This window comes from Danio rerio, chromosome 22 (assembly GCF_049306965.1).
Source record: "Danio rerio strain Tuebingen ecotype United States chromosome 22, GRCz12tu, whole genome shotgun sequence".
Taxonomy (NCBI): domain Eukaryota; kingdom Metazoa; phylum Chordata; class Actinopteri; order Cypriniformes; family Danionidae; genus Danio; species Danio rerio.
Genome location: NC_133197.1, coordinates 18716827 through 18734466, shown reverse-complemented (window position 1 = coordinate 18734466; position 17640 = coordinate 18716827). Strand labels below are relative to the sequence as shown.

Genomic DNA, 17640 nt, shown 5'->3' with positions numbered 1-17640 from the left:
TAATTTTTTTTTTTTACAATTTTAAAGTCAGTATTATAAGCCTCCTAAAGAAATATTTACTGTATATTTTTTGATTGTCTACTCAACAAACCAGTTATACAATAACTTGACGAATTATTCCAACTTCCCTGGTTTACATAACTTACTTAAGTCTTTAAATTACACTTTAATCTGAATAAAAGACTATAGAATACTTAAAGGGATTTTGTCTGAATACAACTATCTTGCAAAATAACTAGTCAAATATTATACACTCACTGTCACCATGTGAAAGAAATAAAAGTAGTTTTAAAATATTCAAAAAGTAGGAATTAGATTAAACTTTTATGTTTAAAAGCTTGTTGTAACAAATCGTGTTGATGACTCGTGCTTTATGTCACTACTGAAATCAAAACTGATGAAGGCAAACTTAAACAAGTTGAATATTACTTTAACATGTTTGATGCATGTTTTTCCCCGCAATGCTGCCATTGCCGACAGAGCAAAGCTTTTTGTGTGCAGCAAACGTTTTTGTTGGGAGAGCAGTACGAGTATGGCAGAGAATGGCGGACCTTGTCTTTTATCAGGAGTTAGTTCACATTTAGACTCATCGCCGTGTGCTGTGTTTGCCTAAATACTCTAGATTACCAGCAGGGCTAATGGTTAAAATAGACAGGGCAAGAGACCTGCTGCACCCGGGAATTGAGGGAAAAGTCCTCATTTAGTGTTTATATAAACACGATTATCTTTACAACTGTATAAATTGTGGTTGTGTGTGTATATGAAATTACAAATAACAAATGTAACAGGGCATTAAATTACTGTTTATTTCTTTGCATTTTAACTTTGTGAATATAAAATCATGCGCCTCCTCATGGTTTGTGTCTCATTTTGTGAGCTAACTGACAACAGTTGTTCGCTCCCCTCCTTCTCCCCTGCTCAACTGGCCACACCCACTCTTGCCCTTTGTTCGCAGAGCTTCACGCCCGTTATTATGCATCTTTAGATTTTTTAAAATTCTGAGTTAGACTTGAACCGAAAGTGGGGGGTGTCATGGCCCTTTAAATGATTTATGTTGGGACAGAACCTTTTCGTTTGCTGTTCCTTGCTGATGGAACGATCTTCCCAATCCCATATGGACTGCTAAATTTAAACAAAAAAACACAAAATAAGCAAACAAACCGATCTTTCCACTGAAATAAACATTTCCTTGGTTCTTCTATGTCCAAAATATATGAAAAAATCATCTTGGTTTTAGCAGATCTATTTGTTTGTCCAAGTTAGCAACAGGAACCAAGTGGGGCAAGATTATCGATAGGTTGATTTGTTTTAAAGCCGAAACCGAAAGAAATAAAGAATTTATTCAAAGTGTAAGTTATGTTTTCATTATAGCTACTTTACATTCAACTTCGTTTGTTAAGATTCACCTCGACGTGGCCCAACTCCTGAAGCCTAATAACTCCCGTCTATTCCCCTTAAACCACATTGAGCCGTCTGAATTGAGACTTTTTATCGTTTCCAATCCTCGTCTCCTTCAGTAAGTGCTCTATTGTCTGCAAGTCTTTTTCTGACATGCTTTGTGGTCGCAGATTTCCCTAAAAAGGGAGAGTTGAGAATGGAGAGAGGAGAGACGTCTGAGACGAGTATAGGAAAGGAGAGGCGAGAAGGAGATAGCATTGAAGTGTGGGTAATGATTGACTGAGTGCTCTTTGTTGCTCCTCAGGTGTGCCGTGAACAGTTTGTGGCCTTGCATAGTCAGCCTATTCTAGAAGAGCTGTCCTGGTTTCTCCTACAGAAATATAGCAGAAGACCTCCGTAAGTCCCTTTGCACTATTCAGTGGTATTTAACTTCTGCCAAGTTGCAGTAATGCACTGATGTTCGACTTCACCTCATAACAAAATAGTAAAGTATATTCCTGTTAATGGCCAGTAACTGATAAATGGCTGATATTGTAATTCTATACTCTTAGAAAAATGTAGAATTTTTTTTTATCATTATCATATTTAAATGTATTATTGTATTTACAATTAGATATGAAGCATTAGCAAATAAATGAGTATTTTCACAATATATCCGATTACTGATAAATGTCTGGTATTATAATTTTATACACTTCAGAAAATGTGTACATTTTAAAAATCTAAATATTTAGGATTTAGAATTAGACATAGGATGATAAATGTAACTGTTTTTTAATTAACATTACTAACAAATGGCTAATATTTTACATCTATACTTACATCTATCTATAATTTACATCTATACTACACCCTAAAATAAAGAGTAGTATATATATATAAATATATATATATATATATATATATATATATATATATATATATATATATATATATATATATATATATATATATATATATATATATATATATGTATATATATGTATGTATATGTATATATATATGTATATATATATGTATATATATGTATGTATATGTATATATATATATGTATATATATATGTATGTATATATATATATATATATATATATATATATGTGTGTGTGTGTGTGTGTGTGTGTGTATATATATATATATATATATATATATATATATATATATATATATATATATATATATTTATGAGCAATATCACACGAGTAGCAGTGCTATATGGCTGTATATCGGCACAGGTCAAGGCCGCAGGCTGAGTGCCTTGTTGTCCCACCAGTGACGATATACAGCCATATAGTACTGCTACTCCCTTGATATTGTATTTATTCAACAGTTTGTACATAGTCGTGTATATAAAGAAAATCAAACACACAGAGTCTAAAAATCCTTTTGTATGAGTAACTACTTTGTTCCGCCATTCATTCACATCTACGTCAGAACAGCAGAAACCATTGCTATGTCGCAAACTTTACTTTAGAGCTAGTATTTGAATGATTCTCTGTAGTGTAATGTGTAAAGTGATGACAAAACGGGTGATTTTGCTCACATTTTAAAATTTATAAGGCTGAACGGCATGAAATGCAGAGACATTTCCCAGTACTTTTCTCTTGCAATCGGGAAATCACAATAATTAACCCTTAAAAAGTCAAAGCAAACACTACCAGAGACACTAACAGACTATGGTAAAAATACAAAAGAGAGGGATTACTTACCTGTTTTATAATGATTTGATCAGCTGTAGTTTGAAATTATAATGAGTTTTTCTCCTCTAAGGACTTATTATGCGGTCTCTATTGCCATCTTGTGGCAGAACATCAACCCTCTTTGCTCTGCTCAGTATGACGAGCTGATGAATGCCGATGCGCTTTGAAATGAGAAATATTTAAAATAGGTACTATCCTTATAAATAAACGGCATAGTTGCAATCTAAACAACTACATTCTAACCTAAAATAGCTTCAAAAGTACATCATTGTTCAACAGCTACAATATTGGTCAAATTTTTGTGAGTTTATTGATCTGCTGTTACTCTATGTGAGGGGAGTAATATAAAGGGATGAGGAGTGCTGTACGAGTGCTGTTATTGCAGAATAACCAGACAGAAATAGACAGAGCTGGTGTATATATATATATATATATATATATATATATATATATATATATATATATATATATATATATATATATATATATATATACATACATGCATATATTATATATATAAACATTTTTACAATAAATTAACCGCTACTCTTAAGGCTGAATTTATAAATCATAAAAAAAGTTAATATTTAAAATATAACAAGCATAGACTTTGTTATAATAGATTCACTTTTTTACATTATTTTCTACATTTAGTTTTTATTTAAAAATAGATATGAAATAGCCATAAATGGCCATTTTAAAATAACCGATATGAGTTATATTAATAATCTATTTACCTTTTGTTAAAAATGAAAGTAAGCACAAAACTAGGAAACAAAAACACTTAAAACTTGAATTAAATAGACTATATAGTACATTTTCATTTAAAATCAGCAAAAATTATTTAACATCCAACTTTAGCAAATAAGTTATTAACATTGGGTTATCTGCATGAAAGTCCTGACCAATATCACTGCATATTTGATGTTGTAGACAGTAACTAATAAAAATACGAAAATCATTAAACAAATAGTTTGTGTACTCAAAATGGATTTAAAGAGGACAGACAATTAAATATCCAATGTGCACATACAATACATATCATCTGAAATGCTTCCATATAATTATCCATCTCTGTATACAGCTGTTTTATGTTTTGTTTATTTAAATTGTGACAGATGTTCTGTCATCATGGTTCAATTTATCTTATGTCCAGTTTTTTTCCCTCACAGCGTTGGCTCAAAACCAAAGAAGTTACTGGAATACTACACTCTAATGAAAGTGTTGTCCAGTGTTCCTCAAACAGGTGAGTTAACCCACAGACGTGACGTTCTGATGTGCTTTCATGCTCATCTGATTGACAGCTTGTCAGGTTTAATGCAGCTTTTTTCTGTTGCATAACACCATCCTGCAGAAGCATACATGTGACTTTATGTTCATCAGCAAGATAGATTTCATTAAACTGATGACAATTAATTCTGTCAAATGGTTAATCTGTTTACGTAATACTGGCCGGAAGGATGCAAACCACTGGACAGCATGGGCACATTTACAGCTAAATCATACACATCTGGCACATCAAACCGCTGATTCAGCAGAGACAGTACTGAGGGACAGCATGTTAAAAACTCAATAAAATTAAGATGATTCGTTCATTGTGTAAATTAGAGCTGCACAATATATTGTTTCTGCATCCGCAATATTCACATCGCTTAATCTGCAATGACAAGTATGACCTATTGTGGACCAGGAGCTTGTACATTAATGCCAAAGTTTTATTATGGTGGATTTAAAGTGTATTAAATGCATTTTTTTCTGTCAAAAATATCAAGTGAGTTTAATGCATTCAGGCTCAAGAAACAATAACAAAGACTAATGAAATAATTTTTATAGTGAAGACTACCAAGTGTCATTTTACATTAGATTTATAACTATTTGTGTCCAACTGCCATAACTGGCCATTTCCACTGAGTGGTACGGTACAGTATGGTCCGGTATGCTTTTATGTCCGTTTCCACTTTCAAAAGGTTCAAGCTGATAAAAAGGCAACTGGAACTCAAATAACCATTTGTTACACCCGAGGTATGCAGAAGATTATCTCTGAACGCACAACACATCCAACCTTGAGGCGGATCCATCAAAAGACCACAGCATGTGCCACTCCTGTCAGCAAAGAACAGGATACTGAGGCTTTAATTTGCACAGGCTCACCAAAATTGGACAATAGAAGATTGGATAAACGTTGCCTGGTCTGACGAGTTTCGATTTCTGCTGCGACATTCTGATGGTAGGGTCAGAATTTGGTGTCAACAACATGAAAGCATAGATCCATCCTGCCTTTTATCAACAGGCTGGTGGTGGTGGTGTAATGGTGTGGCAAATATTTTCTTTGGGCCCATTAGTACCAATTGAGCATCATGTCAATTCCACAGCCTGGTATTGTTGCTGACCATGTCCATCCCTTTATGACCACAGTGTACCCATCTTCTGATGGCTACTTCCAGCACAATAAAGCACCATGTCATAAAGGGCGAATCATCACAGACTGGTTTCTTGAACACAACAATGAGTTCAACTCAAATGACCTCCACAGTTACCAGATCCTCAATCCAATAGAGGACCTTTGGGATGTGGTGGAATAGGAGATTCACATAATGGATGTGCAGCTGAAAAATTTGCAGCATTTGCATGATGCTATCATGTCTCTAAAAGAATAATTCCAGTATCTTGTTAAATTTATGCCACGAAGGATTAAGACAGTTCTGAAGGCAAAAGGGTGTCCAACCCGATACTAGTAAGGTGTACCTAATAAAGTGGCCAGTGAGTGTAAATGTATCGTGTCATTTATGAACCTAAATAAGGCTTAAATGTATATTTTGCATACATATTTTTTGTAATTAGTAACATTTCAAAGACTGTAAGGCTCTGTATGTGTTTATAAATGTTTCATTTTTTATATATATAAACACGCGCAGTCATTAGAGTAAGCTGTTTTGCAATATCATTGATCTGCAGCTGTAATAAAATCCTGTCAATAGAAAGATTAGTAATTAACATTTAAATATAAGTATTTATAAATATATATATATATATATATATATATATAAAGCATTTGTTCAAGTCAGTTAGAAATGTCTTCAACTTCAAGCATGAACTTCAAGCATGAACTTCAAGCGAAAATGACGTTGACTGCAACTCTGTCATACATCACACCTACCAAAAGGGTACCATTAGGCAGTGGAGACACAAGCCTGAAAATTTTGACCCGTACCATACTGTATCAGTCAGTGGAAACAATGCATGACTAACCAGACAAATATGAAACACTTTTCATTTGTCTGGTTTTTCACTCTTAAAAATCTAGTTTAATCATTTGTTTTGTACTTCACTATAAAATCACCCCAAACATTCTGAAATAGTGAATTCTGTCACCGCTGGCTTGCTTGGTTTGGGACTTGTGGAGCTGTGCATCGATGGATTTGCTTTTCAGGGTTTGGACTTGCAGCAGTGAAATTTAATCCACACTGAACTGAACTAAACTGAACTTCAACTCTGAAAACTGGACTGACAGTTTTAATTTACTAGTACTTCTTTGTTAAGCTGCTTTGACACAATCTACATTGTAAAAGTGCTATAGAAATAAAGATCATTTGAATTGAATTCATCACAAAAAGGTTTATTCAATCCATTTGGTGACATATGTTACATCGCTGAAAAGCAAAATATTGCAATGTTTGGGCTGCATAATATTGTGATAATTTTTTTTTTTTTATGATGTACAGTTGAAGTCAGAGTTATTAGCCCCCCCTTTGATTTTTTTTTTTTTCTTTGTTAAATATTTCCCAATAGATGTTTAACAGAGCAAGGATTATTTTGGCTATAATAAAAGCAGTTTTACATTTTCTAAAGCCATTTTAAGGTCAAAATAATTAGCCCCTTTAAGCCATTTTTTTTTCTTGATAATCTACAGATCAAACCATCATTATAGAATGGCTTGCCTAATTACCCTAATCTGCCTAGTTAACCTAATTAACCTAGTTAAGCCTTTAAATGTCACTTTAAACTGTATAGAAGTGTCTTGAAAAATATCTAGTAAAATATTATTTACTGTCATCATCATAAAGATAAAATAAATCCATTATTAGAGATGAGTTATTAAAACTATTACATTTAGAAATGTGTTAGAAAAATCTCTCCGTTAAACAGAAATTGGGGGAAAAAATAATAATGCAGGGGGGCTAATAATTCTGACTTCAACTGTATATTGCAATATTAAATATAATTTCATAATTCATATTGATAAAATCAATAGGCCTGTTTGGAAAGAAGTCATCATTTTATATGCCTTGGGATGGTTTCATAAGGAATCTACATAGATTGCAATTAACTAATCACAAATATTGATAAATACAGTAGGGCAATGATAATGTGCAAATTAAATGCACCGTGCTTTAGGATTTTCTGTAATTAAATCTGCAAAAATCAGAAACAAATGTAATACTCAAATGTAAAATTCTGTATATTTAAACACAAATACAGCTAAAGTTAGAAACGTAATTTCTTATGCCTGAATGCTTTAAACTGACTGAAATCCTCACAGGCCCTAAAAGCACACATAGTTTCTAAAACATTTGGTAACCTTATGGATAAACGTTGCAAAGACTCCACAAATCACGAGTGTTTTGAATAGTGGCTCCTGGTCAATTATAATACCGGTTTGACTTTGCAGATCCTGTGATGTGACTAATGCGGATGCTCATATTGCGATATCGATGCTGAAACGACATATTGTGTTAAAAATGCTGATTATGTGCTCTTCTTGTTCAAAAGTGCAATATAACCCAGAAATAAGATTGACCCTGTCTGTTTATATTTGGGTAACAAAGTGGCTCAGTGTTATTTCAGTAGACTGGGTCCTGACACTCAGAAGTGTTCGTGCTGCTGAAGTCACGCTCAGTATTCCTCCAGGACTCCTCCTGGTTTCCTCTAATGAAATTGTGTCCCCGAAGACTGCGTGTCCGTCCATGTGTGTCCCACAGGCCTGATTTCCCCCCGCCCTGTTCTATAGCGGAAGGTGACTTCTCGTGTCTTTGTCAGGCAGACCACCCACAATTGTTTGCACAATCATGTCTCTGCTGAACTGCTCCGTTGTTTTATCTACATTTATATCTCCCGCGGGATTCATTTCATGCTTCCGAGTACAAATGAAATTGATTAGAGATGAATGGATTGGGTTAACGGAGTGCTGTGGTGTTGTTTATAACTCTTCAATTTTTTTCAGTGGTTATTGATTTGGGGTTTTTATTACTCAGATTGAATTATTTTCAAAACTTATTAAAGCAGCAAGTGCAACAGAATGGTTTGGGAGAGCTTATGGAAACCTAAAATGAAAAGCCTGAGTAATAGTTTCAAGGTGGGGGAGCCCTTCGCTTTTGTACATTTTTCAAACCATATCTATATATATATATATATATATATATATATATATATATATATATATATATATATATATATATATATATATATATATATATATATATACACACACACACACACACACACACACACACACACACACACACACAGACGCGCACACACACTATATTAGTTGTATATATTTTATATCTGAATTATGCCAATTGCCAATTTTGTCTTTTGATTTTGAAGAAAATTGTATATACAATACTGGTCAATTATTATTTTTTCATGTTTTTTTTATTATTATTATTCTGTTCGTCAAGGCGGCATTTATTCAACATTAAAAAAAATGTAATAGTTAAATATTTATTACAACTTTTGATAACTTCTTTCATATTATATGTAGTTTCATCTAAAATTATTACTCTGGTCATTATTATTTTTATTGCTATTATCAATAATGGTTTAATCATTATTACAATAATTAATATTGGAGTGATTTCTGAAGGGTCATGTGACTCTGAGAGTAATAAAGCTGAAAATTAATCTTTAAAATCACTGAAATAAATTATTAAAGGGCACCTATGATGAAAATCATCTTTTGTAAGCAGTTTGGACAGAACTGTGTGTAGGTATAGTGTGTCAACTGTCATATTGGGGTGATATATACACAATAAGTCTATTTTTTTTTTTAATTTCCTGACAATAAAATAGGATCCAAACCCCTTCCATTTTAAGGCCCACATAACGTAGGAGTGTGGTTTCCCCCACCCACTGAATTGATTGACAGCCGCGTATTAACATGTCCTCGTATTAGTGTGTATAATAATATCAGCAAAACGGGATGTGTGCAAAGCAACTAGGATTAAAGATCTGTTAAGCTGATCAAGAATGTGATTAAGAATGAGTTTTACAAGTTTAAAACTTTTAAAAACAGTGCATGTTAGAAATGAATTACAGCGATATTACCGTCTTTATCAGAACAGCCGCATGTCAGTACAATTAGAAAAGAAGACGCTTCAATCCTGGTTTGTGAATGTTAAATCAGGTTTAATCTGTGCAATAAAATAACTGATATCCATACAGTAGTGGATATTAATGTGTTTCCTTTCGCATTTGCCATGCGAAAACATTAAAAAGTCTGTGTTTGTGTGTCCTTTGTGTGCGTGTGCGCGTATGTGTGTGTGTGTGTGTGTGTGTGTGTGTGTGTGTGTGTGTGTGTGTGTGCGTGTGTGAACTTTGAGAAGCAAGGGAAGCAAAAAAAATGTTAAATGTAGTTGAAATTTTGTAGGTTTTAAATTTTGTGCAATATTTTGTTTTAATTTAATTGTATTATCTTTCAATTTCTAAATATGTTTGGATACTAAAATATTATTTAAAAAAAAATATGTTTAATAAATCTATTTTGTTTAAATGCACCAAAATATATTGTCTATATTCACTAAGAAATTGATATAAACAATCGTTTTCAAAATGGGGTGCACTCAATTATGCTGAGCACTATATAATATTTGCAACCAAGTATTAAAAAGAGAAAGTTTGATTGATTATTGTTCTGTTCAATTACTTTTGGACCCTTAACAAGTGGGAGGCATATATGCAAACTGTTGTAACTCCTTCAGCGTTCACCCTATTTGAATGTAAATACCCTCAAATTAAAGCTGACAGTCTGCAGGTAAAACACATATTTTGTTTAATTTCAAATCCATTGTGTTGGTGTATGGAGCCAAAATGTTAGAATGTGTCGAGGTTCAAATATTTATGGACCTGACTGTATGTTTGATTATTGTTCCAGCTATTTCTGTGTATTAATACTGAGTGAGTACAAAACTCAACATTCCTGTTTTGTTTGTTGCATATTTCATCCTAAAACCTTGTAACCATAACAATTCTGTCTTGTAGGTGATTTTGACCTCGAAAAGGTAAAAGATTCAGTATATTTCTTCAGTTGAGGAGCGTATTGTCAACCAACAGACAGTTTTCATCATTGATGAGGCGGAGAGCCTGAACAGACCTCATCAAAACCCACTGCTGCTTTATACAACACTGAAAGTGCGTGACTGAGACCTGCTTGATCTGCATGAATGTGTGTGTCTGTCTGTCCTGTCACATTATCATAAAGACATCACTTAAGCACTGACGCAGAGTTCTGACGGAGAAGAACAGCAGGAGTCGCCCTCGTGTATAAGCGCAAATGTGATTTCTTCCCGTATGAACGTCTAGCGGTTGCTCCACGGGACTCTCATCCGCTTCTTCACTCTCGAGTGCAAACGCCGGGCTGATTAACCACATGATTCTGGCTCTCATCGATTTCAAGGCAGCCCTGTCTGAAAGCTCCACGCTGGCATTTCCACTTGGATATGATTTACTCACTACTGCTGAGGAAACGTGACGATAAATACCATAATAGCACTTGTAGGAGTGACTTTATTGACGTTGACCTTGCGGTGTCCTGTTTTTGAAGGACTTCAGGGCACTTAAAAGTCATTCAGGTGCTTGTTGGACATTGCGCTCATGGAATTCGCCGAGAAATAAAGTCAATATTTTTTCACTCTGGGTCTGCAAAAGGTTAATTGTTATTGAAATTCCAGACTTGCTTGGGCAGGTCTTGTTCTGTTTTCTGGGCTTTGACAGTGGTTTATTGCAAAGGGCAGAGGGAAACAAAACCAATCCGATGCTAGGCTACACTTGATTATATGAAGATTGACGTCAGCCGACCCGCTCGTTTCCTGACATCTCCAACAACCTCTGCGTGGGAAGTTATGTCGTCGTACAGTAATAATAGCTCATGGGCATACAGCCATTTGCCACCACATATTAGCTTTAAAACATTTACTGTCGGTGTTTCCTGAATCTCCAAGCATAGTAAATTGAATTTTATCCAAGCTGAGTTTGCAGTGTGAGCAGATAAACACATCACTCTACAGCACACGGCAGTGATTGACTCTTCTGAACTGATTCTTCTAATGAATCACTTAGATAAGTCAGAAACCGTATTTGACTCACTTAAGAAAAATCATATGCTCCATAAATCACTGAATCTCTCAGAGTCTTACTAGAGAGTGTTTATTTGAAAGTTTTCTCATAAAAAATGACAATTTGTTTGGAATTTTTTGGTAATTTTAGATAACAGCAGCATTTGCGAGGCCTGAAAATGCAATTGCTTGAATCTAGTGAAATCTTTTAACATCACAACGGAAAAACTTTGAATTTTAGAGTATTATTGTAATGTTGAAGGGATATTTCATCCAAAAATGTTCATTTACTTACTGTTTACTCTTTACTGTTTATACTTTTATGAGTTTCTTTCTTCTATTTAACACAAAAGAAGATATTTTGAAGAAAGCTGAAACAAACGCGTAAGTGTGTGTAAGTGTAAATGTGTAAGATTGATCTTTTTTGTGTGAACTATCCCTTTAAATGTATCACAAGCCATTTGATTTACTTCTTTTACAAAGTCAAAAAAATGTATTTGTGCAACACTGTATGAACAAGAGACTCTTATGAACTGAATCTTGTATTAATTTAAACCAAATCATCAAAAGATGAATTAGTCAGAATGCTCTTACACAGCAAGATATTTCATCTTTTCTTTCTTATAAACTGATTTTAATGAATCATTTGAAATGTTTATATACTCTATTAATAATTTAGGTCACTGAATATCTGATTTGCGCATATACTGAACCAGAAGTTGCTTCTTTTTTTTCACCGAAAGTAAGGATATGTTTTGTGTAACTAATACAAAGTTGGGTTTGTGGTCATCTTTCTACAAAACCACCCCATTCATGAACTGCTTCTTATGAGCTGATAATTCTTTTAATGAATCGTTCAGAAAATGTGGTGAAACATTTACTGTCTGTGTTTCCTGAATCTCCAAGCATAGCAAGTTGAATTTTATTCAAGCTGAGTTTGCAGTGTGAGCGAATAAACATGTCACTCTTCAGCACACAGCAGTGATTAACTCTTATAAACTGATTCTTCTAATGAATCACTCAGAAGAGTCAGAAACCATATTTGACTCACTTAGGATATTTGAATCTGTCAGAGTGTTAGTAAAAAGTGTCCACTTGAAGGTTTTTTTCCCAAAACACAACATTTTTTTTGTTGTTGTTTTTGTTTTTCTGTTCATTTTAGATGAAAGCAGCATTTTCGGGGCCTGAAATGCAATTGCTTGAATCTCACCGCTGTATTATGAACAAGTGACACTTATGGACTGATTCTTTTGATTAATCACTAAGAAGACTCACAAATTGTATCACAAATTTAAACCGAGTCATCAACAGATGAATAAATCAGAATGCTCTTACACAGCAAGTTTTTTCATGTTTGGTTGCAAAAGTAGCTTAAATGTGATGCACAACAAAGTGATTCCTATGAACTCATTTTTAATGAATCATTTGAAATGTTTACATATGCTTTATTAATTTAAGTTACGAAATATCTGATTTGCCGAAACACTGAACCAGAAGTTGCTTCTTGTTTTCATTGAAAAAAAAAAAATGTTTTGTGTAACTAACACAAGGTTGGGTTTGTGGTCATCTTTCTACAAAACCACCCAATTTATGTAATTCATGAACAACTGCTTATGAACTGGTATTTTATTGGATGAATCGCTCTAAAAATGTGATAAAACATTTTGTTTGACAAGACAAGACTTTGAGGATCTCCTCAACCCCACTGACATGTCTTTTATTGAGGAAGCAGGGTGGACTTACCCATCACCCAAGCTGAGGTCACTGAGGTACTGTAGTTCCACAATGGCAAAGCAGCGAGGTGTATGAGATCCACCCTGTGTATCTTAAGTCTCTGGATGTTGTGGGGCTATCTTGGCTAACACATGTCACTTGGAGGTCGGGGACAGTACCTCTGGACTGGGCAACTGGGGTAGTGGTTCCCATTTTAATCAAAGGGGGAGCAGAGGTTGTGCTCAAACTATAGGGTGATCACACTCCTTAACCTCCCTGGGAAAGTCTATCCCAGAGTACTGGAGAGGAGGATCTGGCTGATAGTTGAACCCAGGATTCAGGAAGAACAATGCGGTTTTCGTCCAGGCCGTGGTACACTGGACCAGCTATATACCCTTATAAGAATCAGCACCTCCAAGTCCGAGGCCATGATGCTCCACCGGTAAAAGGTGGTTTGCCATCTCCAGGTTGAAGCAGAAGTCTTTACCTCAGAAGGAGAAGTTCAAGTATCTTGTGGTTTTGTTCCCGAGTGAGGGAAGGATGGAACGTGAGATCGTTGCAGCAGTAATACGGTCAATGTATCGGTGTGTTGTGGTAAAGAAGGAGCTGAGCCAAAAACCAAAGCTCTAGATTTACCGGTCAATATATGTTCCTACTCTCACCTATGGTCATGAGCTTTGGGTCATTATCGAAAGGACAAGATCTTGGATACAAGCGGCCGAAATAAGGTTTCTTCTCAGAGTGGTAGGGTGCCCCCTTATAGATAGGGTGAGGAGCTCTGTCACCAGGGAGGTGCTTGGAGTAGAGCTGCTGCTCCTCCACATTGAGAGAAGTCAGCTGATGTGGTTTGGGTATCTGTTTCGGATGCCAGCTTGACACCTAGCCAGCTTGGAGGTGTTTCAGGCATGTCCCACTGGAAGGAGGCCTCGGTGAAGACCCAGAACATGCTAGAGAGACTATGTCTCTTAGCTGGCCTGGGAAGGCCTCGAGATCCTTCCGGAGGAGCTGGAGGAAGTGTCTGGTTAGAGGGAAATCTGGGGTTATCTTCTAACACTGCTGCCCCCATGACGCGGCCTCGGATGAAGCAGATGAAAATGAATGAATGAAGATGTTTTAATTCACTGAAGTCATTTCGGGTGAGTTCACAATGTGTTCTCAAAGCCACCTGTGTAATGTGATTCACAAACAAGTGACTCTTATGAACTGGATCTTTTACTCAATCATTTAAAAACATAAGAAAGAAATACCTGTATATCTGTTACTGAACAATCTGATCTGAATTTACCTTGGAGTTATGCACATTTACCGTGCAGTTCTGTGAATCTGATGATGCAGTCTGATCAATTCAGACATCATTGATATGCAAAATCATTTTCTTGTTTCACACAAAATGAAGAACATTTCTTTGCTAGTGTTTAGTTACAGATACATTTTCAAGTAAAGGTTTGGCCAGAGCTTTTCATCATCACAATTTCTCTATAAAATTGCTTTTTTAAATCAAGTGATTGGATGAAAGCCTCCACTTATTCATTCATATGACGAATCAAACTCACTGGCGAGATTCTGAGAGGTCATTAAAACATTGACCAACAAGAGGAACTGCATATTTTTAAAGATGCTCTACTTTTACAATCATGTAAATCAGTTTGCTAAAATGACTGCTGCATATAAATTGATGAATGAATGCATAATACATTTTCATGAAACTTCTACACTGATTGCAAGAACCAACTTTGGAGCTGTTTTAAAATAACTGTAACTGCTTTCCTGCTTTCCACAATAAACTCACACTAAGTACCTAAAGTTAGTTTAAAACAGACAAGTTCTTATTGTTAAACATGTCATGGATGGGCATGAGATGAGCAGATATCTTTCAGCCTATTGATTGAAGTGGCCATCACAGCAGTCAGGACTAAATTAGAGATAAAAGCCAGCTGGCCTTGGATGCCGTCATTTAGATGAATTCATTATCATTTCCCAGTTGATATGGTTACTTTTGCTGCTCTTTACATCCCGAACATTAGTAATGGAACTGAGAGATGACAGCATGCGAGGAAAAACCCAAGTATGGTGAGCATCAGCTTTGTGAGTTTCTTTGTTTATAATCATATTTAATTATGTTTTTTTTATAAATATATTTATTTCTTGATCCCAAGTAGTCTTTTTAAACCGTTGAACTAACTTATATTTCATTCAGGGGTACACAATATAACATCTTTCATTTTTTAGAGTAGACTCCCCCCTTTTGTATACAGCACTTGGCAAAATGTTAAAGTTTGTTTCTTTTTCAATAGCCTGTCTAATCCAAAGTGGTCTAATATGCAAAAATGACTTTTATAAGAGGTTTAAGCACAGTTGTGTGGCAACAGTTTGTGAATATAGCTAGCCTCTAATGATAAAAGTTAATTAATTACATTTTTTATGATCAAACTTGTTAAAAACAGTCTGCAGAAAGACTTTGATTTGACATTTTTCCTTTGTACATGTCATCAGAGGGCGAAAAGCCCGCCCATGAGTGGCATTCTCTCTCTCATTAGCATGAACAGCCCTGAGTGAGAAGCAGCCATCCACCATTAGAGTTTTCACCTGCTGAAGGTAATGCCAGCCAGTTTTAGGACACTCATATGAACACCGTAGTCTCCATAAACTGCCTTCTTCTGGGACACTACATTTGGATCATTTTCACAATTTGGATCAAAGCCTAAAAGGGGCAGTTTGAAAGAGTTATAAAAAATTATTTACACTCTCTAGGGCACAGGTCTCTACACAATTTAGTTCCAAACCTAATTACACACACTTGATTAAACTAAATTAGTCCTTCAGACTTGTTTGAAACCTTCAGGTAAGTGTGTTGAAGCAGGGTTGGAACTTAACTGCTGGGTTGCTGTTCTTCAGGAACTAAGTTTGACACCCCATGCTCTAGGAACATCAGGGATTTATTTTACATTGTGTAAAAGGGGCATAATAGGTCCCCTTTAAAACTTAAACTATGAAACTTGAAACTATGGTCAAGATAGGTCAAGTTTTAAAAGATGATTTGGACATAACAGTATTTCTTTTCTCAAAATCGTTCTTCCAGGCCACAGCTAATTTTGCTCCTGGTTACATAAGCAAGTGTGAAAAAATGTGCTTTTAGATGTAAGGGAAATCTAATATTGTTTAACCCTTTCACATGTAAGTTTTAACCCTGTTCCTGAGTTATTTAGAATCCATCACTTTTATATTTTTTAACATCTAGTGGAACATCTATCTACAGCCCAATGTGCTGCAGAGATTAGAGTTGTTGGATTTACAACATGTCAATTCATCAATTCCTCCTAAACTACATGAAAGTATAACCTGGTTTATACTTCTGCATCGAGCGATTGCCGTGACCCATGGCGCATGCCTTACACGTAGTTGTGCATTTATACCTCTGCATGCTGTTTGTGTTGCTCTGCAAAAACACTACCTGGCAGTAGGTTTTTATGTTCCTTTGTGTTGAGTTTCTTTACGAGTAATTTGTTTTTTTTTGGAATGCTACCTTACTGTACAAGTAGCTAAAACTTGCTCGTTCAGAGGCAGGAAAGGACGGATGTGCACCAACTTTAATCATAAGGTAAACACAAAACAAAAGTTTCCATTCGAGTCTCCTTCAACTGGACTGGACATTTGTAAACACTCGCTCCATCAGGCTCTAGCTCTTAGCACTGCCCTCACTTGTCACAGTTACCAAGTTTACCAATGACAGAGCTTGTGCTAAGCACCGTTGCAATGAGTAGTTACATTTTTGGAGAGGTGCACGTCAGCCACAGCAAGGGATATTCAACTGCGCAAAGGCTGCACCAGACCACACACGTGCGCTTGATGCAGAAGTATAAATCAGCCTTAAATGGCTGCTTCACTGGGAGAAGAACAGAGTAGATGTTGTAGTTACCTAAACAAAATGAATCAGTTGTGAATAAGACACATTGTGGGAATGTACAAAATGATTATTATTTCTGTCTTCCATAGACATTTTTTATGTAAATCTTTAAATGTCAGCAACCTAAACAAATCAAATCAAAAACATTGATTACATTTGATCTTTGACAAGTTCTGCGCTTATCTTTCTCTGGCTTGGTGCTAGCCATTCAGGGAGAGCTGATTTGAATTTAGCAGCTGACTAAAGATGTACTCAATATTTTTAATCACATCGGTGTGATCATACATTTCAGGGACCAACCTTGATTGTTCAAATCACTGTTATTGTATGCAACAAAGTGTAGTTATTACAAAGGTTTTTATGTTTAATTTACAGAAATATTACTGGATGTAGTCAGTTGCTAATTGGAAGGTGCCAGGATTGTCCACTGTTGACTTAGGCCCCCTTTACACTAATACGTTTCAGTTTTAAAATGCATAAGTTTTGCTGCAGTTACGCCTTTCATCCACAATACCCCAGAGTTTCCGAGCCCCGAAAACGTAAACACTTTGGAAACATTGAAGAAGCCTTTTTCATTTTAAAACGCTGCTGCTG

General features: G+C 35.3%; 1 protein-coding gene across 1 annotated transcript in view; it reads left to right on the top strand.

The window, feature by feature from the left end:
* The window catches only part of polrmt (polymerase (RNA) mitochondrial (DNA directed)), an 84771-nt gene extending 73766 nt beyond the window's left edge, over positions 1–11005 (top strand). The window contains exons 19-21 of the mRNA XM_005170522.5: positions 1703–1794; positions 4269–4342; positions 10357–11005. Of these exons, the coding sequence (XP_005170579.2) occupies positions 1703–1794; positions 4269–4342; positions 10357–10406 (216 nt within the window). The 3' untranslated portion in view covers positions 10407–11005. The remainder of the gene's footprint in view (positions 1–1702; positions 1795–4268; positions 4343–10356) is intronic.
* The last annotated feature ends 6635 nt before the right edge of the window (positions 11006–17640 follow it).